The 27,183-nt window shown below is 45.9% G+C and overlaps 1 protein-coding gene across 3 annotated transcripts in view; it reads left to right on the top strand.

The window, feature by feature from the left end:
• The window catches only part of ZNF423 (zinc finger protein 423), a 194,252-nt gene that overhangs the window by 24,323 nt on the left and 142,746 nt on the right, over positions 1-27,183 (top strand). For 2 of the 3 annotated variants that reach the window (XM_052686737.1, XM_052686738.1), the window contains exons 2-3: positions 5,977-6,036; positions 25,066-25,266. In XM_052686737.1, coding sequence (XP_052542697.1) covers positions 5,977-6,036; positions 25,066-25,266 — 261 coding nt within the window. Of the gene's footprint in view, positions 1-5,976; positions 6,037-20,223; positions 20,246-25,065; positions 25,267-27,183 lie in introns of those variants that run through there. The other variant, XM_052686740.1, reaches the window with a different exon arrangement.

Raw genomic sequence — 27,183 nt, 5'->3', positions numbered from 1 at the left:
TGTTTATAGAGAAACTTCATAGCCCAAATGTAAAAACAGTGCACTTTCCTGTCTATTTTTTCTTTCCTAGGGAAGCAAAATATGCAATAGCTCTGGCGTGGTGAGGCTCTGCACCCCTTATTGTGAAGCCCAATGTTTTTGCTCCAGTTTCATTCCAAAACTTCACTTCATTGTGGCCATTTCTTTGTATATATGGGAAACTGCAGCTTGTAAGTTCAGCCCCAGCATTAAGATCCTGGCTGTGAGTTGTAGGTGTGCTAATTCCCCCTTTCTCTGCTTCGTCAAATGAATTACTCCAATTTCAACACGTAAACGTTTTTGTCCTCCAACAGCATTCCAGATGGAACAAGAACATTTAAACTGTTGGTTGCTGAAGTCAAGTGTGCGGTTTTATGAGCAACGTGGGGGACGTCAGATTCACCTGTTTTCTTTCACTCGAGCTGTAAAACGCCTGTTTACTCATAGTAGATCTATTTCTGAAAGAAGGCGCAGACACTATGGTGACAGTTGCCTTAGAAATGCACATAATGAGCAAGAAGCATGCCTGTAGGCAGCCGGCGCTCGCTGCCTGCAGCCCCTGCCCTGTGCTCCCACCCTGCCACCGTGGGCTGCACACCCCGGGGCGCTCCGTCCGTCTGCAGCAGTGCCAAGGGCATTGGAGGGGATGGGGTGAGAGGTGCTCCCGAATCTGTAACACACACACAGGTGCCTCCTGGTCCACTTGTAAGAACCGTAACCTTTGTTTTATGTGTGTTATTCATGTAAGACGCTGATCTGAGAGTAAACTGAAATAGTGGCTGCATTATATTACGCTATGCACTCGTATTTATTTACATAATAGATTTTGATGGGAAATGCATATGTGCAGTAGAGTCTGTGAATTAGAAACAAAAACTAAATGTGAGCACTGGGAATGGATTTTCTGGGGCTGGTGAGTGAGGTGCGTGGGTCACAGGAAGGTGTGATGGTGAGCCACTATGTGAGTCCTGCAGGTTGCTGCCTCATGACCAGAGGCTGTCCGTCGCGTTCTCCCCTTATCTGCCTGCAGTTCTACCAAGTTCCACTGCGGTGTCTGAAGACCCAGGCCTGTTAGCTGCGTGCAGATTTACGGCGCGGGTTTAAGCTAATGGGTACTTATCAGGCAGGCTGTATTTGGTGATCGTCCATCATTTGCTCATTAAACAGTGTATCTAAGTGATTCTCATTTCCTCCCTGCCATGTCTGGAAAGGAGGAAACTAGACACATTACGATGGAATATTAATGTCCTGGAGGATTAAGCCACCCATAATTAGATCTTCTTTGCATAAACCTGCTAGTGCTACCTTATTTTGTTGTTTGTTTTGCTCTTAATCATCTTCACATCTCTTTCTCTTCCCAAATCTTTTTTTTCATTTCTTTCCCAGTTTTCCTTTGTAATGCTATTCCATTTGTCTCATCCTTCTTCCTTTTTCTCTTCCCCTGACCTATTGAGCACAGCAGCCTGGGTTTCCCCACTCCTCCCTCCTCCACACAAAAAGGCTGACTTTGCCAGCAAAAACCACTCTCCCTGCCAAGCACTGTTACTGACTTTGGAGAAAAGCAGCTAGAGAACTTGTGCAAATCCAGGCTCTGAACTACCTAAATAAGCCGAATCAGTAAACCCCCATGTCTTATTCCCTGGCTTTCTGGCCCATGAAATCACTAGTGGATAATGGTAATGGTCCTATTTAAAAGGAAAAATGCTGCTCAGGCACTATTGATGGCTGATAGGACTGGGCAGTCATTGGGCTGCACTGAAAGCAGGGAACTTGTGGATCCTGCGGCAGGGCGAGGAATGGCATGGCATATCCCTTCCAGCTAAAGGGAAGGAGGATGCACCCAGACACACTCACTGATACTGTTCCCTGTGCCCCACAAACTCTTCTGTTCCCATATCGGGTGGGTAAGTCTCCTTATGGCACTGTGCTCCTGGCATAGGTCAGCTCTGTGCCCACAGCAGCACCAAATTCAGCTAGTTTTCATCCTGCTTCCCTTCTCTGTTCCTTGCACATCTGTGTGTTTTGCAGACTTCTACCTCACAGGTGTTCCCAGGTGGAGAATCTAGCAGGAGCACCTAAGCAGGAGGTAGGGAGGGCTTTGAGATGAGCCAGGAGATAAGGTGAGCTGGCTTCTCCAAAGCAGCAGATTGCAAGCATTTTCCTTTCTTGTTGCATTCCACTACCAGCTGTGGCAGCCCTGTTTGGGCAGGGTTCTGTGCTGCAGGTGGGGCAGGATGGGAGCATCCTGTGCTCTCCTCTTCCTCCAAGCCAGAGTGGCACCAGTGCTGTCAGCACTCGGACTCTGGGCTGGGTGCTTTAGCTTGGGTTTTTGGCATGGCCCCAGCCGGCAGCATGCCTCCTGGCTGGTCCCTGCACCACTGCAGTTGTGGCTGTTTAGTGAGCATACCAGGGGGTTCTTGTATTACGGGAAGGATTAAAATGGCCTACAAAAGCCTAAGTGATAGGGTAAGGGAGTACACACATGCCATCTCGGTTGCTGAGAGCTGCTGCTCACTTGTAAACCTGATTGCATTTAGAAATCAACATCTGTTTCAGAAGCTTCTCACTTTGATAAGGTTAACTTATTTCCTGGGAACAATAAAGTGTTAAATAAGCACTATGGCTACAGATGGAGTGCAGGTAAATAGTAGCTCTCGCTTTTGGGGAGGTGGATGTTACATCCTGTCAGAAGTTTCTCTGAGCACAAAAAACCCAAATCTTTGTGCCTGCAGCACTCGTGACCTAGCAATTAAATCAGCATCCTTGGGGAGCATCTGAGACAAGCGGGCCAAAGGCAAATATTTGGAGTGTGCGGGGGTGTTGTGCCACAATGTCACCCCTCCGCTACACTGACTTTGCTCTAGCTCCCGCCTCCTCCCTGCTCTGGAGATATAGCAAAGCCACAGTGCTGGGGAGTAATGGAAGCAGAAGCAGACTGGTGTGGGTGCTGTGGTCCCCCTTTTTTTCCTAATTGCCTGCATGGTGGGCTTGGCACAGTGGCCTTGCTGATGTATCTCAGTGCTATTTTGTCAGTGAGACCTAGGGCTCAGTATCCATCCTCCAGCTGGAGTGATGCTGCTTTGGGAAACTGCCCAAAGCGCTTCAAAAGGTCACGTGGAGGGAGCAGGTATAGGTGGCAGTAGGAGTGTAATTACACAGCAACTTCTGTTGTTGCAATCATGCAGCATGATCTGGGGAGAAAATGGGGTGAGTTTGTGAAGGAAAACAGGAAGCGTCCAATGAAAAACATGTGTAGCGTGTCTGTGAACATTCTGCCCAAATTTAGCGTTAGTGACTTTGGGTGGCTCCGTTTTTCAGTGTTCAAGATGAAACGCTTTCCCTCCCGCGCCATGCCAGTTCCCCGTGGCGCTGTCCTGCTGCGGGGCCGTGCCGTGCCCATGCCCTGCTGGCGTCGGAGCTGTGGGGCTGTGCCTGTGGGCTCTGTGGGGAACCACACGGATACAGGCCGGCTCCCTGCCTTTGGTCACTGTGATTGGCTGGTGTGTCACAGAAAGCATATTTTCCTGCTAGTAAAATGGGAGTTATTTTACTGTGCAATGTATTGTGGAGAGTAATCATGTTGGATGCTTTGTACCTCTTCGTGGGCTTTTTTCCTCATTACTGCTGCTTAGATAATAGCATCCACAAAGTGAGTGTTAATGCAAACTGGTCACCTGAGTCAAACTAGCTTTCAAGGAATAATGGCCAAAATGCTATGGAACTAAACCTTTAAAAGAAAAATGAACCGAAGAGAATTTCCCTCTGGCTGATACTGTGGGCCAGGGGCCGTTCTGCCTCAGCTATCGGCAGCAAGAGCTGGGAACCACAGGCAAACTTTTCAGCTCCTGGTTGGGCCCATGGAGGAAACGTGAGCAGAGGCACAGTGGGAGTGGGCACCCTCCCTGCTGTCATAAGGCATGCCTGTGACAGAGCCTGAAAGCTCAGTGCTTTGCTCCAGCCACTGAACCCATCCTTCCCTTTTGTTGAAAACACATTTTAAAGAAAATAAAGTAGGGAACGGTGTCTGGCAAAGGGAACGGCAGTGTGCAGCTGATGACCAGTGCTGATCTCATGTACTGCAACTTGAATATGACTGAATTTTGTACCCTTGCTTATTTTAAGTATTTTTTTTTCTCCCTTCCTTCTGTTAGAAAACATAAAGAAATACAGAATTCCAGCATAAAAGCAGTAATATGAAAAATTATGCAAGCACACCAGCCAAATAACAGTCAAGGATAAAATAAAATTAAAAACTTTCCACTTGTCTGTTTTGAGTTACGTAGATGAAGCATTATTTAGTTTTGGGGCAAAACCCTTCTGACTTTACATGGATTTTAATGTATGGATTTACTTGTGCATGAGTGAAATTGTACTTTTGGTAATTACATCCAGAGTTTTCCTGTTAAAAGATGGGTCAACGTGGAGACAAGATGGCGGTTCACAGAGCACAAAATGGCGGGCGAGCCGCTGTGGGGGAGGAGGTGTGATCCAGCGGGCTCTGCCTGCCTGTGCGCTGTGCCCATAGTGGCTGCAGGAGGCCCACGGTGTTGGGCCTTTCTTACTCTGTCACTCTGCAATTGTCTCACATGCCCTCTAGGCTACTATGGATTTCTTTGGCAAAAGTATAGCTGTGTCTGAAATAGCACTTTGAGCAGAAATAGCAAATTTTCCCCACTAGTAAACTTGCAGCCCTGCAGGCCGGTGCAGTGCCCTTCTGTGCTATGCATGCTGCTTGTGTGGGCTGGATGAGAAATCGAAATTGGGCAAAGCTCTGCCTGTGTAAGCTACCTCCTCTATTCCCAGTGTCTCATTGATGTCGTCAATGACACCAGCCTCACAGACAAGTTTATAGGATACTGGAATTCTTCAAAGGAAAGGAAGGGATTGGGGAAAAGCATAAAATCAAGGATCCTGTGGTGCAAATGCGAATAATCAATGTAAATAATCACTGGAGCAGGTTCCAGAGCTTGGTGTACAGATCCCACCTGGTCAATAGTGCCTGTGTTTGAGGCTTTGCAATACGGCTTTGATTTCATTTGCAGAACTATTTAGAACTTGTATTCAAATCCAGCAGTATTTATATTAAAGGGTGAGAGGCTATTCAGTGCAAGGAATACGTACTTTTCATCAGGAAATGAAGACTCGTGATTTACATTCTTTTGGTGTTGCAGTGACATAGTAGGCAGATATAGGTGATCAACTTTTACAACTAAGATGAATTTCTGCAATTACTGCTTCCAAATACGTGTCCTGGCAGCAGTGGGGCTGCCACTGGCCTCAATACCAGCAGGATTGGGCTCATTGCTGGCCTTCCTGTTGGCAGCTGATTTCTCCCTTACTTGTAAGAGTGAGATGAAATTTTATAACTCCTAACAGGCAGGCTGTGTACATGTCGCTTGCAAGTGCTGAGCACCTGGCTCTGGCAGCTTTGTATCATCAAGCTTTAAATGCACTTATTTATGACTGCCATATTGCGGAACTTGCTTGAATGTTATAATAGTATTCTTTTAAAACCCTAAATGTGTTAATGACATACATCAGGCAATTTTCCCCTCATCGGTCAGTTCTTTATGTACTAACTTATCTATTGCAGCATGAATATCAAAAATGAGGTCTGCATTTGCAATGGCAATTTTGTACATGCAAGTTGTTGTGAACATACAAGATTTCAAATGTGCATCTTTAGCTAGGGATACTTAAACCTCTATTAAAATTTCACATGAACCTGTCCAGGAAGAAACTGCAGGCAGAAATCTCATACTTCGGTTAGAATGTAGGCAAAAACTCTTCGCTGAATTTCTACCTTATGAATTATTTTATAGAAAGCAGTAAGTTCTTTGGTTTTGTGGTGGTCTGTTAGAATACTTAATGTAATCTTGGACCTAGATTTCTGATGACTTTGCTTTTTAGTTGGTTCTTTTATATGGTTTTTCACAACATATTGTTGTTCTTTTTCAGTTGAAGAGGGCGAATCTTCGGATTTTGCTTTGAACTGGGACTCATCAGTGACTCAATCAGGTAAATATTTTAGGTTCTTCTGATTGCAAAAACTGCCAGAAAGCTGCCAGGCTTTTTACAGGAACTGTATTTTGTATGTCACATTCCTGTCTTCAATCCAAGACTACCCACTGCAACACAATTTTTATATCAGTTCCATATGGTCAATAAAATCTATTACATACAGAGACTAATATACTCTTATCCTCTGGAGAGCCATTCCTCCTTCTTGTGGGCACACTGAAGCGGGTTGTGATTTCTCCAGTATAACCACTTTGAAGTTTTTTGCAGTGGGCACTGTTGCACATTCATTCCAATCTAATTACATAAAAGCAGCTTTAACAGGAATTTTAAACTGCAGTCTCAACTGGAATGTGTGTGTTTCTCCTCTCAGAGGAAATTGGAAAGTACTGTCGGAGCTGGAGGATGAAAGTGGTACATTGCCATGGCAGAGACATTGAACACGCAAAGCAGCTTTTGCTCTCTTTGATAGCAAGAGCACTTAAAACATGTGTCTGGAATGTGCTCATTTGTATTGCACTGAAAATGTGAATGAAGAGAGTCTTAAAGCATGCTGGTGTGTAGCTACGTAATGTGTGTTGATAACGTAAATGTAATCAGCCGATTGGCTTATGTTCAAAGGTCGGGGGAAGTAACCAGTTATGTCCCAAAGCTGTGTGCCATGTGTGCTGATTTTTACTATCTTTTACATCTCTAAGGGTAACGGGATCATCAGAATGTTTTTGACTCTTGAAGCTGTTAACTCCATTTCCCTGCCCCCCTCTTGACGAGGGTGCTCTTAGAGACTGGGCAGTGGTATGGGAGCCATTCTCAAACTGAGCGTTAATGTGAGAATAAAGAGGTGCTGCCTTCCCTTTCTGTGCAGGCTGTGTGGCACTCAGCAGCAGAACAGCCTGCAGGAGGCCTCTGCCGTGGCAGCAGCATCTGGTGGCTTGGCATGGCACATTCTTCATGGAACAGGCACCCCTTCCTGCGTGCAAAGCTGTCCTGGGGTCCTTGGGTGGCCAGCATTGCCCTCGGGGCTCCTTTGTGCCTTCAACTTCCCCTGTTCTGCTGTCCCCCTGCTGCCACCAGCCCTGGGTCATGTTTGGCTCTGCACAGACTGAGGTTCCAAATAGTAACAGTAGCGATGGCTTCTGTTCAGAGTGGAAATTAATTTGGGATTTGTGGACCATATTGGTGACTAGGCTGTAGGTAACAAAGCCTTTAAGAGGCTTTTCCCAAATTAGTTGGGTCTCCTTCATTTCTCCTTATTTAGTCCTATAATTATAGCCTTCATTCAAGACATCAGATGTGAGGAGAAATGTTTTGAATGTGTGGTTTATGGCAGCTTAAAGAAAATGGGTGCGAATTGACAGGTTTTCCTTTCAGTATGGTCAGTAGGTACAGGCTTCCATCTGACATGCGCGTCAGGGTACAACTTGTTCTGTAAGCAGAGGGCAGGAGCTGCAGACTGACACGCAACTGAGCAATGGCAAAGACAGTGTGGAAAGCTGGAGTGCATAGCAGTGCAGTGTAGCAGCTCTTGTGCAGTACATGGCCCTGGCTGCAGGCACTAAGAGAGGCTTGCCCCAGCCCACAACACCTCATCACACTCTGTGATCTTCCTGTTTGTATTAGCTCAAGAAGGTTGATGCTGAACTTCAGCAATGGATGAAAAACATTCTTCATTCATGCCCCTTCCTTCCCCAGCCCCAAATGACAAGATTGCCTCCCCTATAGAAAAAAAACCCAAACAACTAAAAGCACAAAAAATTGACTTATTAAACTCTAAAACAGTTGCTAGATGTTTCAAGTTAACATATTTCTCTGCTTTCTTCTCCTGCATGTTAGCACATCTCTGTGTGCAAACACTCTCAAAGTGACTCCTGGGAAGTTCTGCTGGTGCTTGGCGGGTTGCTGCCAGCACTGGGTGAACATGGGATGGCACTGGGCACTGTTATGTGCAGAGTTGTTTTAATGCTTATGCATTCCAGCTGAGGGAGAGAAGGTGCTTCTGCTGCTGTAGCTTGCTTTTCTCACCAAGCCAGCACAAGCAATGCTGGAATTGCTCTTGGAGAGGCCAAGAATTGAGAGAATACAATGAGATTGTCCCTGATGCAGGAATTGCTCTCAGTGCCCATCAGCCCATTTGTAAGGGGCATCCTGCCAACTTCCTCTGAAGTTCTCATCCTCATTTTTTCTTAATGCAGAACAAGAAAAGGCCTCCCTTGCCTTTGTCACCCTGAGGACCCAGCTTGGTGTGCTGCCTCTGTCCCAGTGGAGCAGTGCAGAGAGGACCCCCTCCCCTGCTGCCCCCATTCTGCCCTGCATGGGGCTTGATGCTGCCTCCAGGCCAAGAAACCAGGGTTCTGCCTCTGCCTGACTGGACCCTTGCTTTGCAGACTGCATTGCTGTTGTAATACATCACAAGAGCATTATCTTGAGGAGTAGCAAGGGACACTTTAAAGAAGTAAAAAGTCTTACTAAATATATAGAGAATTTAAGGCATTTTAAAGACCTATGGAAGCATTTTGCATGGGGATTGCTGGGGAGTTTCTCATTAGCCTGGCTGTTGGGCCCTGGGGAAGCTCAGCCAAATTGTCTGGGGCACACAGAGCAGATTCTGCATTCTCCTTGGGATCCCTGCAGATCTAAAAGCCTGAATTTTTGTGCCTGCTCTTGAGGAGATGGAGGTATTGTTGCTAGCAGCTACAAGCTGGGATACTGAGGGCCTGGGGAACAGGGCTGGTGACACACAGTGGGTGCTGGGGATGAGTGCACTGAGCTCCCGTGCATGTGAGAGCTTGCTTTGTCCAGGATCCTGTGTGAGGATTTGAACTGCCTTCTACTATTTCTTTTAAAGGTTCTCTCATTTAAGAGAGAAGAAAGAAAAAAAAAAAAGCTGCAACTTTTGAGAAACAAACCACAAAATAATACAAAACAAACCCCAGCCTGCAGTCACTCCTTTTCCACTCTTCCACTTTGCATGACATCTCCCAGCAATGTAAATCTCACCTCTCACTTGGTGCCCCAGTACAGGAACAATTCTGTGCTGCTTGGGGACCAGCAGAGCCGGCATGGTGCTGAGATGGCTGGTGTCTGATGCATGGCATCTCCCTTAGATGGCAGAACTCCGGAAAAAACCTGCAGGCACTCTCTAAATGAAATTTGGGATACTTTACTGCTGCAGAACTTTGAGGAGTTCAGTAACAACTCAGCAAGCATTATAAACCTTTTGTCTTGCATATACTCTGAAATTGCTTGTCCTGAGTGCCTTCATAGGCTGATTTCACTGGTAAATCAATACTACCACGTTCTGGCTGCAGGTATACAAAGATTTCCAAAGAAATGAAACCACTGAACCGTATTAGCAAAGAGCAGTTCGCTAACAAAGTCAGGAGACTTTGGTAACTTCTCTTAGTTGCACGTTTTTGTTTTTTTTTCCAGCCTATGATGGAAGGTTTCGTCTGACAGATTCCTGATAGCAGGAGGAGCTTTTGGTGGAGGTGTGAGGTTCCCATGGTCTGACCCACACCCTGCACCTGCAGCACCTCTGGAGCAGACACAAAACCCAAAGCTCTCAGCAGCTCCCTGGCTAGCATTGGATCAGGACGGATGTGTGGTGGTGCCAGGGGGGGCTGGGGCCTCCTGCAAGGGAGAGCAGCCCTCAGATGCGAACATAGCTTGTGTGGCTGGATTTAAATCAGCAGCACACACCTGTGTATTATGGCATTTCCTAGAAAATACTTACTATTAAAAATGTGAATTGGGAAAATTACAGCAATAGCATAAAGGAGGAGAATTAATTTCCATGGTAAAAAAGGAGAGGAAAAAAAAACTCATTTGGAAGGGAGGTACAGTGTGCTACCCTCCATCTACCCACCCTTTCACTTTGAAAGCAAATCTGCTTAAGAGAAGCCAAGCGAGGTGGTGAGTCACTTTAGGGTTACTGGACTTCCTCACCATGAAAGCCAGAGCCCAGGTGTTCCTGCAGCCCCACAGTGCTGGAAGGACTGTCCTCGGCATCGCTTAGCCCTGTGGGAGCCAGCAGTCAAACAAGCAGCAAGGTCCTTGGGTTGGCCCCAGGTCCTGTGAGCTGGGTGGGGCCCCAGGTCTAGGTGATGTCCCCATGGGACCATCCTGCCAGGACTGAGGCCTTCTGAGCCCTCATCACGTGTTCAGCACCCACTGGCATGCCTGTCCCGCCGTGGTGCATGGTAGCCCTGCTTCTTCTGTTCCACTCCATGCTCCTCCTCTGCATTCTGTTCTCCTGTGGTGCTACCTGGTCATCTCATTCTCCACAAGCAAAGAGATGGAGTTAGATGAACATTTACTGTGATTTCAGATGAAAATTGCATCTGTTGTTTACAACAGCCTTCAGGGCATAACTAGCAGTAATGGGCTAAAGTAGAGAGAAGGAGATCCTGGACTGAATTTCAAGAAACAGCTCCCAGTAGTGAGATCTAACAGGCTCTGGTATTATCTCCCATCACTCCAGTCATTTTCAAACCATACCAGACAAAGTGCTTGAAAACATGCTGTAGGAATGGCCTTATATTGCAGAGGGATGGATAAGATCACCTGATAAATCCTTCTTATCTCTAATATATCCAGCTTTGCCACACTCTAGATTTGCTAATATCCTGCAGATCTGGGGACAGATGCAGACTGAGCGCTCTGGCAAAGCGCTTCTATGTGGGATCTCAAAGCACTTTACAGACACTAATCAAGCCTCCCAACCAAGCAGAGTATTCCTGGTGCCTCATCCCATGTGACTTTGCCTTCGCTTTGTGCATTGTGCCACTGAACGTCTTGCCTGAGCTCTAGCTCCTGGATGTGCTCAAATCTTCTTCAGGACTGAGGCATTGCAGGTCCCAGCCTGCTTTGGCAGGGCTGAGTGCAGCCACAGCCATGCAGCTGCAGAAGGCTGCAGTGGGTTTTCCCTCGGTGGAAGCAGATGGCTGAAGGGCTGACGGGAAATCTCCTGGTAAACAGTTTATTTGCTCCTCCTGCACTTCTTCAGCTGATTCACTCATTGCAGTTGTTTCTGGTAGCTCAGAGTTCCCTGTCTCAATACATGTAAAACAGGAATGAAGAATATATTATATTGGAGAAAAATCAATACAAAAATAATGCCACAGTTATAGATCATTCACACTGAAAATAAAGCAAATTTTCCCAGCCATCAGAATGGGATTTTATAAACTAAGTTGAAAAATAAGGAAAACAAATGGAATAAATGAACTCTGCTCAGTTATCTGGAGTGTGTAAGGATATTGGTAAGGAACTCTGCAGTGAGGAACTGCACAAAACTTGTGGTGCTCTGTCGAAATAATCCTTGCTTATTCGGTAGAGGAGACTCAAATCGTTTGGGTTGGAAGGGACCTCTAGTGGGTTTTGATCGACATTGGCCTGCCTTGTAAGTGATGAGGTAACCACTGCTTCTGAATTTTGCGTTAAATTGTCTTTAACTGTTAAGCTTATTACAGAGCAAGAGTGTACGTATGGTTATTGTAGTGTATGGATGTGCAGGAGAAGAAGCGTAAAGACTCATAGAAAAAAACCTGAAGATAATATGGCCTGAAATTTCCCATACTAGAAGGTACATTTGAATTTCTGTCCTATAGCATCTTCAGGAACCTTTGCAGGACTGGCTACAAGCAATTACAATGTCACTGTCAAAGGAAGCAAACTCATCTCAGTATCTGATATTTGTTGTCTGTAAATTCAAATGAGAAAGCTGCTAAGTGGGAGAACTTATAATGAGATTTGGCTCTCCAGCCTCATTCTGTCCACATGAGACTCATGGCTCTCATGTGGAGACAAGCAACCTGTGTCTTGTCAGGGCCAAGCAGCAACACGGCGCAGATGTGCCAGATGTGTGCAGGGGACCTGTGGGATGGGATGTGCATGGGTGCAGCACCTGGCGTGCCCTGCTCTGTGCACTGCTGCACACATTGTGGTCATTGCCAGGGCACCTGTGTGCCTCCCGTGTCACCCATTGGTCCCCCTTCCTCACAGGGTGGCTTTGGTATTCATTAATAGCAATGATTAGACGGCCACATAATGCTGAGGAGAGGAAAAACCCGCGTGCTTTACTTGGACGTGCTATCTGTGCTGTATAGAGCCCTGACAAGATCAAGGCTCTAATTAAATTATCTGGCACGTGGACAATTCTGTTGTAAGATCTGCTGAGCTAATGCGTGGCTGTTAGCTGGTACAGGCGCTGAATCAGAAGCACCAATGAGACTATTTGCAGCCTGCTTTAAAAAATTCTAGTGCGTTGTGAAGCCTGTATCGTTAATTGCCCGTTAGCACATTGTAATTGCTGTAATTCTTTGCAAGTAAAATGATGTGAAGGACTCAACATTGCACTGTTCTTACCGCTTCACACGTTGGTGATCCACTGTGTCCTCCACTCAGAGTTTTGCTAGGTATCCTGACAACCAGACAGCTGCTGGCAGCCCACTCCCACCCTTGGGCTCACTGCTTCACACAGGCTTTGGGCGTAGTGGGGCTGTCACACACTGTGTGCACAAAGACGGCACGGCAGTGAGCCTCGACCACTGGCCGGAGCCTTGGGCAGTGTTGCCTGGCTGGGAGCCCCAGTGCTGCCCGCCTGTGGCTGCCCCGTGCAGCTAAGTGGGCCAGGAGCTCCTCCGGGTGGGATTAGGGGGACGTGTAATAGATGAGAGATCAAAAATGTTAATTAAGAAATGGTCTCTTCTAATAAGATGCCTTCAAGGGCATGGCACCAAAAATGAGGAAATATCTCATTTTGGCAGCAGCACTGGGGCTTAATGAGGCTGGGGTGCAGGGTAAGGGGACGAGGACTGAAGGCCTCCTGCTGAAGGCATCTCCTTCAGAAGGAGGAAGTCAATTAGCAATAAAATTGTAAATATAACAGCCAGAATTGTGTTACTTCAGTGCTACACAACAGAACGTGTGTTGGGCATATGTGCTTCAGCTTCATCTTTTCTTGAGGACATGTCAGCTTTGTGAGTGATGGAGATGGGCAACTCCAGTGTATTGATATTTAAGCAGCAAAAGAGAAATTCGACTGAAAGTAACCACTTTTTTTTTGGAAGCTTTGGTACATCAGAAGTGAATCTGTGCAATGCATTTTTCTCACTTAATTGCTGAGATAGGGAAGTCTGCACCTTTGCTGCAGGCACAGTGTTTGGGGAGCGCTCAGTTCTCTGCAGAGGGACAGAGAGGCACAGCCTGGAGCTCTCATATCCAGCTCCTGCAGAGGGGAGAAGCTTGTATTTTATAAATAAACTGGTATGCAACTGTTACTATGTTAAAAACCCAAAGGGTGCTTTTGAAGGCTGTATTGCTTATTACATCACTATCACTGAGGAAAACACATTCTTTCTTAAACTTTAGCATCCTCTTTGTGAGTCTGCTCTTAGATTTTCTAGTTTCTAGTTTTCTAGAAACTAGAGTTTCTAGTAACTCATCAGAGACCCCAGAAGGAAGAAGCAGACATGTAGCAGCACTTTCCCTTGCAGATGGATGGCGGGATTCCACGTCCTGCTTCACCCTGCACTCCCTCTTTGGATGCCTTGGTGCTGAAAGTGGCAGCATCTGCAGCGAGCTGTTTGCTAGCACAAAATGGAGGGACCCTATAGACACATTTCTTCCCTCTCAGTTTGGTGCTTCAGACAAAGAAAGCTGGTACAGCAAGACTCTGCGCAGCCTGCGTATGGTTTAGGGCTCTGGCTGTTTGAACCAAATGAGAGAATTCTACATTTGATAGAGATACCAAGGGCAAGCACTGTCAGCCGGCGCCCATGTGCACGCCAAGGGCTCGACTGGAGCAGCCTGGTAGGAAAAGGTCCTGTGACAATGGGCTGCAATTCTGATTTGCTGCTGTAGTTGGGTGTTTTATCTTCATCTGTTGAGCAAGTGTGATGGGCACATGTGGAGCAGGGGAGGCGAGCCGTGCTTGTCCCCACCCACGTCTCATTGGGAAGGGCTGGTCACGGATGTGGGCTGGTCACGGATGTAGGCTTCTCCCAGCTCAATTGACATTGCACTCCCATGCCTGCTTCAGTCAGATAAGTGAATCTGAGTGCTTGTTTCCATTTACGGAAGGAAAGTCAGGGACCTATTTCTTATCCAAAAGCTAAATCAGATCATTTTGCAGTTCATAAATGTATCGGTTTGATGGCTGGCAAGTTCCATCTTTACTCGATTTCACTTATGTTTTATTGTTGAAATAAATGTGCAATCTGAATTAGCCTTCCTCCAAGAAGGGTCACATCGAAAGCCTTTTTTGCTGGCACATCAAGGGGATAGAGAGAATACCAGCAGAAAGATCATTTCCTTTTTCCCTATAATGAAGCTCTCTTAAAAATCCTAAAGTCATCTCATTTGGGGCAATTTTGAAGACACCGTTCTGAACCATTTTCCTCCAAGTAATTATTGAAACTAATTCAAAAGAGCTGTCAGTAGCCTGTCGTTGTTCTTTCAGCAGCAATAGGGAAGACTTTAGTCTTGCACTGTTGGTTTAATCAAGGGGATTGTAGGAATATGGTCACTTTGCAGTGCTGTCATTAATTCGTTCTGAGTGTGTGTCCAATGTAGAAATTGAAAAACCAGAATGTAAGCTTTGATGGTAGTTCATATTGGGCTGTTTGTGTTTAGCAAACAAGTCCACGTGAACATTTATTCTGTTGAACGAATGAGAAATGTTCTGCGTTAAAAGCATTTGGCTCCTCTGCCTTGGTCATATTAAACAATATACTTTATTGCCAAATTTCCACAGAAGCATCCAGGAAGCATATATAATCAGCAGTGCTAAGCAGGTGTAACTGAGAGCAGCATTTGGTCTATAATCTCACGGGAAAAAGGGTTGCATGGCAAAAATGAACTTCTTCTGAAAAGGGTGAATCTCAGGCCGAGATCTGGTGCAATTTAGCTAATAGCCAGGCTGGTACAGCATTTTCTGAAAGGGTGTTGTGGATATATGTACACATCTCTTCCTCATCTTTTTCTTCATGTATTGCGCGCTCAGACAGCTGCAGCGCTGAGACATGAGGAATATCACCTCAGAAAGTGCTCTTTGCATCTCTGGGCTTGTGTTTTGACAAGCAAGTACAGACGCTTCTGTATAGCTGAATTAAATTATGTTCTATTTTCCACCCTTACTTCCAGAAAGACGTCTAAGCAGATGATGTGGGGGCTTGACATTTTTGCTGTTTGTGTGTGCAATTGAAATAAGAGTTGCTGTTGCTGTTCCTCCAAAACAGTTTATCAATTCCACAAATACACAGCAGCCCTCAGACGGGGAGCGGGCGCAGCTCCCTGGGGTGGGCTGTGTGGGAGTGCCCTGTGCAGCTCACCCTGCAGCCACATGGCACCCAGTGCAGCACGGCACGCTGTAGGGAAGGCTGCCTTGTAGGGTGAGGTTCTCAGTGTCTTTTCTTCTTAGTTGTCAACAACACAAATGCAAATTCCATATCAGGTGCAAAACTGGGGCTGAGTTGATGCAAAGAAGTGTCCCTTTTTAAGATGGTTAATTTGTTGTTATTGCTTTTTGCCTAGTGCAAAGTACAGAGGGAATGGGGCTTCCAAAGAGCATATCAACTAAATTAGGGTTAATTAGAAGTTCTCCCAAATAGCTGGTGCTTCATCAGCATCAGAGCAACATGTAAATAAATCTAATTTCTCTGCAGCTAAACTCTTCACAGCCTTAATTATAGCTACAGCACCCTGCCCCCTCTCTTTCCATTAGTGGGAGAGGATGACAATGGCTCTGTGGTGAGCACGTCATCTTTCCCGGGAGTCCCTCGGGGCCAAGGAGAGGCGGAGGAACTGTGGCATGTCCAGGAGAGCCCCGCTGGGGCTCTTCATAAGGAACTTGAGAAGCAGAAAGCACCAATGGAAAGAGAAAAATCATTGTTTTGGAGAGACTTGTGTTAGTTAACTACATAATCTGCATAGTGGAAATCCTTTATTGCCCATCTGACTTTCTCTCCTCTATTGCTCCTTTGTTGCTGACAATCCCAACTTCAGGTCTGGAAATCGGGAAAAGCACAACCAGGAGGAGGTGTTGGCTGGAGACTGGAGACATGGGGCCAGGGCCTTGCTCAGAGGGGTGGCCTTTCCTCAGTGCTCGAATCTCTGGCCCCGCAGAGGCTTCCTTTTATTCCTAATTTTATTAAAGCTGGTGAGTTCCTTATTACGCAGTGTCACGTTTCAGCCGATCCCAAATTAATAAATGAGCAGCAGCAGAATAGCGTGCAGCACAACTCTAACAGCATGAGCCGCACAGAAGTATATTTCACTTAACTCAAATTTAAATACTCTGCTCTGCTCGATTTAATTACGTGAAATTACTGAATTAATGGCTTTGCCAAGTAAAACGTGTAGGACTTCAGAGTTCTGCAGTAGGAAAGAAATCAGAAATGTGAGGTACATCAGTTCTCGTGGGCAAGCTCGTGTTATGCATGTGTTAAGCATGAGTTGGCCCAGAGTGGAGCCAGCCAGCTGGGATCATGCATTGCTTCTGGCCTGGAGCAGAGGCACCCGGTCCCTCACTCTCCCTGCTGGCTCAGTGCCCCTGTGGGCAGTGGAGCTGTGCCATGGCTGCACACAGGGGCACCTCTGAGAGAGCCCTGAGCACGGGCACCTCTCTCCCCTTTGTTCCCAGTGCTCTGAGGACTTCAGGCGGTGTCATTCACCCAAGCGTGTTTTTCTCCCTGCACCAATATGTTTTTGCCTTTGTAGCTCCACCTTTTCTTTCCTCTTCTCATGGATTTCATCCCTGGGTTGTTGGCAGCTGGCCAAGTGCTGTAGCTCTTTCTGTCACAGTGTTCTGTTTTTTTCTATAAAGATGGAAAAATGGAACAATGACTACAAATGCTACACGTAGGCTGTGAAAGGCATTCTTCTTGGAATGGCTTTTACACAAATCCATATCTTCAGCATGGGAAAGGGGACAGGCACGCTCTGATGGGAGTGTTTCAGGCTTTGTGGGTGCTGGGGGAGCCCCTGCTGCCGCCTGGCTCCTCTGCCAATGCGGGGACCTGCAGGGATGGTCCTTGTGTGGAGGCATAGGACTGCATGGTGAGCCAGACTGCAGGGCTGCAGGAGCAGGAGATCTGCAGCTGGAATTCTGAGCAGAACCAGTCAATGCCTTTTTTCCTTTCACTTGATATGCAGCTGCAATAACAAGCCACATGTGAATTTTATTAAGCCCTCCATTTTTTCTATCTGTTCAGGGAGCGATACATTTGAGCTTTACAGATATGTGGCTTCATCTTAAAGGAAAAAAAAACAAATAAGCTTTTTTGCGTCATGAGTACATGACAATGAATTACAAGGTGATGGAGATGTCCCATGTTAAGTTTGAGCAGATTCCCATGGAGCTGCTGGAAATGGGACACTTGTTTTTAACAGAGACTTGAACAATATCAAAGTTGAGCTCACATTTAGGTGAATAAAATAAAAGTGCTGTTTCTGTGCTGAAAACTTGCATAGATTTTGCAAGGTTACAGCAGTCAATACAATCTAATGCTTGTGAGCCAAAGAGTTAAAGTACATCTTTATGAAGAAGTGCACTTTCCTTTGAAGTTAATACTTGCTGCACACTAATTTCCTCATGCATATAAATTAATTCTAGATCAGTTCTGATTCAAACCTCATTATCTGAACTGAGGATGGAGGTTACCCCTATTCAGATGCACCTTACGAGTCTGGGATGGAGAACAACATCCTGCTCTCAGGTGTAGATCGTCCACGACATCTGTGTCCTGAGTAAATGGGTGAGGGTTTTCTGCAGGCGGTATGGGAGAAGTTGGAGAGCCATGCACAAAAATGCAGTGTTGGATTTGGATACCGCAGAGCCCTGTGAGCAGAGTGCTGCTCAGTGTGGGCCGACGGGCGAGTGCTGGGTGGGTGCTGCTGCCTGCAGTGCGGCGGTACGTGAAGGGGAAACTGAGCAGATGGAGCAGAATCAAGGTGCGGTGTGGGGGGAGATGCCACTTGCAGGACTCTCAGTCTTTGCTATAATACCTCTGCAAGGCACCTGGAGGAAATTACTTCCCAAAGCGTGTGGAGAGCCTGTGCACAGCTGCATGAAGGGACTGGGATCAATAATGCGGGAGTGTCCCGGAGTCGGATGCTATTTCAGTAATTAAACATTTGGCACAGCCTGGGCGGCTCAGCTCTTTTCCTCCAGTTGCATGCTTTAAAATTCACTTACAATGCATTTTGTGGCAGGGAAGTATTTACATCCCACATTTATAATGTTAAACTGGTTGCCAAACACTGAAGAGCTGATAAACACTCTGTGCTGTTAACACTATAAAGTACAATCCCACTGCTACTTGCATGCAAATAAATAATAATAACTTCGCTGGTTGTCCGCTTTTAGGTGTATAAATGCATTTGTTGTGTAGCATTGTGACATCTAAATCATTCCAGTAAAAGCACTGCCGATGTTGAAGCACTACCTGCAGGTATGATTAAGAGTAAATTTTACTGTTTGGTGTTGTTTTTGTGATTTCCTTCTCTGATTATTTGTTAACGCTTTTAAAATGAAGTGATGGTTAATCATGAATGCTGGGTTTCACTTTTTTTTTTTAATTTCACTGAGTTATTTTTCCTTCCTAAGGATTAGCCCACAGGCTTAAAGTTACTATAAAATATTCATTAAATCTTTTTTTGCATCTGTTACAGATGCAGATACGTTTTTAATGTGCCTGGTCAGTTTGAGGGTACTACTTTTGTTACTATCCATAAATCATTAGCAAGTATTTGTAGTGTCATCAGTGAAAGGTTAATAGAAGCCCATAATTTTCCGATCCATCCTTTTGATTAGCAGCTCAGAAATTTCATTGAAAAGGGGATGTAAATTGTTCCACACTGAAAACTGGAGACTGTGTCCAATTTGTGCGTATATTGCAATTGTCTCTGTAATAGGCTCCCAGGAAGGTGTGGGGCCGCATGTACAGTAACGATTTAAACATAAACTGACCCTTGATGAGGGAGCTGGAGTTTCAGCTTAATGCCTTTCTGCAGTTTCCCTTCGCCTTTGGTGCCTTCAAATTCTGCACAAATAATTCCTCCATAACAAGTGCCTTTTCAGAAGATGTATGCTGCTGACAGTTAATATAGAATTATTGCCCCTGAATGCATTTTTGTAATTACTTCCCAGAGAACTGTCTTTGTGTTAGAAGACATTTCACACTTTAGTAACATAAGTGTTTGGGGAGAACAAGAGTAATAATTACAAGCAGTCTTTCAGTGAAAATAAACCTAAAAATTATAAAAAAAGCTAATGTTAAAGTTGGTTAGAGACAGTGAGGAATTTATTTAGCGCGTTATGCATGTCTGTATGTTTTCCGGGTTTAATAACCCTTCAGTAACTAAACTAAAAAAAGAAAAAAAAAGCAATAAAGATCAGAGAAATGGTTTTCTAAGTTTTAAGCAATAATGAAACTAAAAACTGATTAAAAGTGACATGCTACTAGAGACGGTATAAAGAAACTTAATCTGAATGCTCCTATAGGAGATTTCTGCTATAATGGAAAATGAAATGACTCACAGTGTGATCAATAAAAAAATTAGCAGCATTTAATAAAAGGTTTCTCTATCATGTTGACTAAAGGATATTATGAAAGCCTATAAATGCAAGAAAACCAAGACTGTGGAGTGAGATTGTGCGTGTGAGTGAGTATGGAGTGAAAGCTTTTGGCTGAGCAAGGCCGGTGGGTGCCAGGTTGGGCCCTGGGTGCTGGGGCTGCCATGTTGCCTTAGCTGGATGGGCGCCTGTTGCAGTGTTGGCAGAGTTGAGCAGCTGCTAGTTGCAGTCTGGCGTGGTTTGGGCTGCCTGCTGACAGTCTGCACGTGGCCTGGCTCCCCACGGGCAGAACCCACGGGTACTCCCTGGCTCCTCCCAGCAGTACCCTATCAAGGCAGTGGTTCTTTCGGAGCAGGGAAAGGCGCTGAGGTCTGTCCATCTACTTAGAAATTCAGGTTTTAGTGCATGCTGTGGTGTAACAGCTTTTGTGAAATGTGATGAGGTGTATATGGTATATTTCAGTACAGCCTACACTTGGGTCCTGCGGGCCGCTACCATGCTCTGGCTCCTCCCTTGCCTTTGCACAAAGCCCTGGCAGCCCAGCCCTGCTGCCCATGCCGACTGCTGTCAGCATCAGGCAAATGACAGCTTGGAGAGGTGGCAGCAGCCAGAGCCCTAGGAGGGCCTGAGGAGGTAACAATATACAATTTTCATGGTTCAAGGGTAGCCTTATCCCACTGTTCTTCATTACAGCACTGCAGCGAGATCAATTTTATGAAGTTGTAAGTCTGAGGAGGCTAGCACCATTAATATGAGCTGGATCACGCCAGTTTGGGCGGTGTGTTCCTCTTCCTGCCGCTGTGGGCGAGCTGCCTCTGGTACCTGGCCTGGGGCTGGTATGTGGGTATGTTACTGGGTGGCTTTCTTGGCTGGAGCTGTGTTTTGGCACTGCTATGGTTGTGGAGCAGTGGCTACAGTATCTCCTATGGGGCTGTGGCCCAAGGGGAGGCAGCATACAGGTGGCCGGGGGCTCCAGAGGCAGCTGTGTAGTGTTGCTGTTCCTGAAATGCTGAGGAGCCATAGGCTGGGCTGCCCCGCACAGCCTTCATCCTATGGGAAGTTTCCAGCTGAGGCTTGTTTGCATTTTTTTTATTAAAGCATTAATGGCTTTTTTGTCGCTGTTCATTCTTCTTTGACCACATATAACAGAGAAATTTGGGCTCTTTGCTGCATTACACTGCAAGAGAGAACACTAAAATGCCAACAAACTACACGAAAGTAGAGAACCTCCCTCACTCACTTGGCATTAGGCACTGAGTGAAACATGAATGTTTAGATTAGGCTTTTCCTTTAAGTCATTTGTTTCTTTTGTTCTCACTTCCCAGTTACAGGAGGAATTTCCTTTGCCTTCCCCATGCCTGGCTGCGCCCGGCCCAGAGGAGCTGCTTACTGCCCTGCTGGCTCTCCAGCAGTTTGTTTCCTCAGGACTTTTGTTTTATCTCCTCTGGGAAATGGCTAGGAACTATCCTGGCCCTTTGTGGGACATGTGGTGGTTGTGTCTTTGGAACAGGGCAAGTGAACGAGGCGATGCCTCTGTACCCTCTCCATTGGGTCCCTTCTGGCTTGGCATGCCTGTGCCCATGCCATGGCCTGGGCATGAGGTGCTGTAGCTGCTGTCCTGCGGCCTCTCCTGCTGTGAGGAAACTGCTCACCACGGAGCCCAGTCACTGGAAGTGCTCAGAGCCAGACCTGACCCCATGCTAGATAACACGCTTGAAAGAACAATGCTAGAATTAAAATATCCCAGCTTTCAGAAGTCCTTGGGTTTCTAAAGAAATAAAGACTGAAAAATTTACTGGCACAAGCACAGAAAGGCTTGTTTGCCCTCTTTTGTGTGAAGGCAACAAAAAGTTCTGATGGTTATATTGGATTCCAAAGATGAGAAATGAGAAAGCCCAGAGGTTAGCATCCTCTTTCATTACCCAGGCCCACAAGTTGCCCAGTGCTGTGCATTCCCATGTCTTAGCACCTGCAGCACGGCCCTGTCATGTGTGGCCCTGAGCGACCCAGCTGGAAAGGCATGTTGATTTGTTTTCACCTTTGGTGAGGTCTGGCATGAGCATGAGACATGCAGTCTGTTTTCAAAACTTTGGCTTTCGAAGTATGTTGTTGCTGTAACAGCATGGCTCGGGAGCCACTTTTGCTGGCCATAACCTTTCAGACCAACGCTCGAGAATCTCTTCCCCACCTCTGGAAATTTGCCACATTCTGTGGACCACCAGGTGAGACAGGAATACTCCCATTTATTGATTCATCTCCTTTGAAATTGTAACCTTCTAGGAAATAAGCTTGTTTTTTTATACCACAAAGCAAGGGTCATTAGCATTTACTTTAGTAGTTCTTGACTGTTGGCCAGACTGTTTAGGTCATAGGATAAAGCATTCACCTCCTGTAAAGCCCTGTAGGCCCTTTACTATGTTCCAGGAAAAAAAAGAAGAGAAAAACAAGAAGCCCTTCAAACCCGAGTTCTGAGGTGCACTTTCAAGGCTGATTTGTCTAATGGTTTCATCTCTTACTCATAAATTGTTAAAACAATTACTAGAGATGGTAGGTTCACTTAGTTGCTACTAACACTTCTGTGAAATGCAAGGCCTCTTTCCCATGCAGAACCAGCCAGTGACTGCATGCCTGAGCCGCAGTGCCGGCAGCCCCTTCTGCTGGTGCACACCAGTACTGGCCCTCTATTTAGTGATCTAGATGGAAGCTAATACTGCTGCATAAGTTCACTAAGCTCCAAGGCTATCTGCCAAATTGCTAAATGTGTGTGTCTAGGCTTGGTGCTGTAACATCACCACTGGTCTCTGGAGTCTTTTGGAGGTGCTGCTTGGCTCTGGACATCCCCGAGCCACTTTGCACGGTGACACAAGGACATATCCTCTTGCAGCTAGGCCAGAACAACCCTAGTGCCCAGTGCCAGCAGTGTGCTGCCTGCCACGGTGATATTGCCCACAGCACCACCCTGCTGGGCTCACCATCACCAGGCACGTGTGCTCTCTTCCCATCATGGCGGGATGCTCATGCTGCACTCGCCCAAAGCAATCTTGCAGGTTAAGCCCATGACTTACTGCTGCAAAACTCCTCAGGAATTTGCTCCTGAGGCAAACTCCCAGGCGGCTGCCATGCTGCTGAGCTCACTGCGGAGCAGCTGGACTCGCTCTGTCTGGGGACCACCCGGCCCCAGCCCTGGCCCCACTGCTGCCCACTCCCAGCACTGTGCACCGCCCCGCTGCTGCCCTGGAGTCTGAACTCTGCAGGCTCTGTGCAAAAGGCAAGAAACGCCCCAGATTTACCTCAGTGGTTTCTCCAAATGTGTGGCTCAGCAGAGGAATCTGAGGGCCATATTATTCCAAGGACAGCAACCCTGAGGTATGGCGAACGTGCACAATTCCTTCAGCGTGCTGAAAACAGAACACATCTCGTCCTAAAGCAATGCTGTGTTTTTAAAGTAATTTGTGTAAGATTCATTGTTGTGTTATTGACATATGGCCATGTCAAGTAATGACACTTTTGAAAAGTTGCCTAGAGGATCAGATCCCCATTCAGCAGGGAATTAAAAAATGTTTCTGGAATTTTGCTTTGCAGTTGGGAATCTTATTTTCTTATCTCACATTGTACAATTTATTTTTCCTAAAGCAGTGTGTTAAATTATTTGTTATTGTTGGACTCAGTCAAACAGCTTTATCCCCAGTGTAGTCATGACGTTTTGGAGAGAAACCAAGGATGAATTTGTCACAGTGTGCTCACCAGATCAGCTGGCCTTTAGGTTAACTGTCAAAAGACAAAATTTCTACTAAAAATATTAGTGAAGGTCCCCTAAGCCTCTCTGAGGTTGCCTAAAATCTTTCTTCTTCAGGCTGTAGCTAAATCGGCTCAGAAGTGCTTCTGAGAGGCTCCATCAGCAGGAGGCATAGATTCAGGTGGCGGTTCTCGGATCAGATTTATATACTTGCACTATTTTATAGGTTTCTGTCTTACAAAGCTGGAGAGCTGACGTTGTGATTTATGAACTATCAGATCTGCAGGACATACAGCCTTTAACAAGATTGACTGGGCTGTAATGTTTGCGATTCCAGCCTGGGTTGAGAGACAGTAAAAAGGGGTGCCAAGTAAATTGTCTAAGCGGAAGTGATTATTTCAGTGTGCATGTTAAATTATGTGGAAAGTAAAGGAAAGCTAACATAGCTTTAAATGTAGCTTATTGTTTGGCAAGGTAGTAATGTGTAAGGAGAACAGAATTGTCTTTTCCCACTACAATATGCTTTTATTAAAGGAAGAGGCTATAAAGCACGGGGTTCAAAGAAAACATTTTATTGAATAAACAGTGCAGCTCGTGGCTTAGAGAATGGTGAGTGAGACTTTTATAAACAAATCCTTAAATTCATTACTTCTGTATAAGTGGCACGTCTGCTTTGTTAATATGAACATTATATCTAGCCCCTAATGGAAATGTTGTGGTAGAAAGGTATGTATAATTGAACAGTAAAATAACCTGAAAATGTGCAGATCAGTTAATTGCTAAAAGTGATGCTGTGATAGACCACAAGCAGGCATTGATTCTTAATACTTCCATTGCATTTGCAAGGGTGTGTCATGTTATGAGCACTCTATGGAAAGCTGCAGAGCATTTTACACCGACTGATTTACGTTGTCATGCGCAGTTCAGGAGATGGCATAACATCTGAGCTCTGGATGGATAGTGGCAGCAGAGCCCTGCGAGCGCTGTGTAGTGAACTGCAGTGCTTGTGGTAACCAGTTTTCATCTTTAATAAATTTTATTTCTCAGTCTTGTTTCATGTTCTCAGCATCGGTTGTCCTTAATCATTCGGTCCTGATCTAATTTTGGAACCATGAGTCTCCCTGTTGGCGACATGAAGCCCAGGCACCACCAAGCAGCTGGGCGCTGCCTCCGTGCTGCGCTCAGGAGCTGTCGCTGAGTCCTCTGCAGCTCCAGGTGTGGAGACTTTGCAGCAAGAGCCCGTCCTTCAGGATGACTTCTAGAACACTCATGTCTCACACCACAGGGTGGGCACGGGCCTCGGAGTCATCAGCCAGAGCCCCATCGCCCGGATCGTTGACATTGGGCTTGTTGGCAGCAAGGAGAGGAAAGCATAGGGAATTCAAACTCAGCAGCTTTTCTGTTAGCAGTCTTGCAGATTTTTAAAGCTTTGAGAGTCTGGTGAAGTGATGAAACACCAGCAGCTATCTATGGTAGAGGCAGAGATTCTCACTGTTCATCCCGTGATGCAGCCTGGGAGTGTTTGCATCAAGCAGCAGAGAGTACAGTCAAGAATTGTTGTGCTGCAGGATATAAAACCCACATGAATATAACAAAAGTTGTCAGCAATAATGCAAGAGCGGCTGTAATTAAATGTCTGTCAATGAGTGCAGCGTCACTCATCAGGCTCCTGTTCTGCAGCCCTCTAAACCTTCGCTTGCATCCTTGCTGTTGGCAGGTGGCCTGGGAGGAGAGCTGGAGAGCGACGTGAAGGACAGCCGGGCCCTGGAAGAGAGGAACAGCGTGACGAGCCAGGAAGAGAGAAATGAGGAAGATGAAGACATGGAGGATGAGTCAATTTACACCTGCGATAACTGTCAGCAGGACTTCGATTCACTGGCAGACCTGACTGAACACAGGGCACACCACTGTCCTGGAGGTAATGTTAAACTCGCTTTGCAGTTCTGACAGGTGGTTAGCTGGGTAATTGGACATAGCAACAGCTTGAGGCCTCAAGTGAGATTAAAGAATTAATAATGTAATTTTACAGTTAATGTAATTTTATTGTGGTGCCTAGGGTAGCCTTTGTTCACTCCTTTAATAAAATTAAAATAAAAGCAACAGCTTTCCAATTGGAATCTGTAAGTAATTATGATAGACAAAAATGTTTTGCTTTTTTTTAAACATTAAAATTTTCAGACAGGATATTTTTCCGTCTTCCCAAATGTAGCAAGATTAAAAAAAGTTACATAGCTGAAAGGTGGAAAACTCTCCACAAATAAAGGCCTCTGAACCTCGTCATAGAATGTGACAATATCTGAAATTAAAAGTTGTAGTTTGAGATTTGTCATCCCGCCTTAAAAATACGCCTTTCTCCCTAGGCTGCATTGCATTTCCTGTTGAATTTTCTGAAGGTGAGGGCAGCATTAGCCTCCCCTGATTCTCTTGCAAAGCAAGACCAAGCTCAGAGCGGTGGAGTGAACAAGGGCTGTGCACCACGCCTCGCACAGCTCCCCATGCATGGCCGATGGTAGCAGAGGAGACTTTGCAGAGCGTGCTGAGGGGAGCAATGGGGGTAGCAAAAAGCCTCACAGATTGTACACAAAACTAAATAAGTTCTTAAGAGTGTGAGCGCAGAATATGTCGAAAGGTATGTAAATAAGGAATTCTCACCCTTTCCTTCCTGAAGCCGAGTACTCTGCAACTTTTTTCTCAAACTGTCTACGATGCTTTTAGCCATTTCCCACTTTGGCAGTGGCAGGTTGAGGCTGGCAGGGGCAGGAGGGTTACTTTCTCCTCCGGTGCAGTATTATCCCGTCCTCGTTTCCATGAGTGTATATTCCTCCTTGACTGCCTAATTTGTTTGGTAATTTGTTCAGGTTCTGTTCTCCTTTTTGGGCGTAAGGGAAGCTGTGCTAAGCAAGGCAAGAGCAAGGCAGGGCATACAGGCAGGGTGGGCTGCCAGCAGGCTACAGCCGGCCCTGCCCTGAGCCAGGTGCAGCCCACCTGTGTCTGCAGGGCTGCTTGCTGCCTGCTTTGGTTACACACTGCGCAGGATGCAAATCTGGAAGTACAAAAACCAGCAAGGCTTTGTTTCATAGGATCCATTTTTGGCCAGCTGACAATTACTAGATTGTCCTGAGATTTCTGCAAACAAAATACTTTTACTGCAGGGTAGTAGGCAGGAAAATGCTGTAGAACAAAAAAATCCTCACTTTCCAGACCAGGATGTGAGGTGCACAGCCCGCTCTGGTCCTCTCTAAAGACAGGGACAGATGCCCTGTGTTGAGTTGGTGCAGTCACTGGTGATCCATGGAGTGGCTGCAGTTAGCCAGTGTGCTGTCTCCACGATACAGCTGGGCATGGCACTGGGCAGGAAGGGACCATCTGATAGCTTGCACAGGGGGACGGGGGGTCAGAGCCATTGTTCTTCCTGTGGCCAACGTGCATTAAAATGCAGCAATCTGAGGGGTTTGAATCCATATGGTGAATGTTTTCACACCTCCCTTTTTATTTCCCTTCAATGTAGTGTTCTGTTAGCGAGACTAAGAAATATAAATTCTGGTTTTGGAATCTATCAGAATAATTTGTGAGTATTCCCCTTGCTAATTTTTGATTGCAGGTAGCATAACTTAATCATCTTTTACTGTCTTCACATGTGTAGATGATTTACAAAGACATTTTGTCATAAAAAGGCACCATGTAATCATCTGCATATACAGGTAGTAGGTGCTGATTATCTCTATGTGAGAAAATGCTTGTTCCAGAATAAGAGTGCCTGTTTTCTCTTTGGTTTAATTTAGTGTCATGAAGTTATTTAATGTGAAGGTTGCATTCATCTATTCTGGAATGAGAA

This window comes from Tympanuchus pallidicinctus, unplaced genomic scaffold (assembly GCF_026119805.1).
Source record: "Tympanuchus pallidicinctus isolate F22 unplaced genomic scaffold, pur_lepc_1.0 scaffold22, whole genome shotgun sequence".
Taxonomy (NCBI): Eukaryota; Metazoa; Chordata; class Aves; order Galliformes; family Phasianidae; genus Tympanuchus; species Tympanuchus pallidicinctus.
This window is presented reverse-complemented; position numbering and strand designations above follow the sequence as displayed.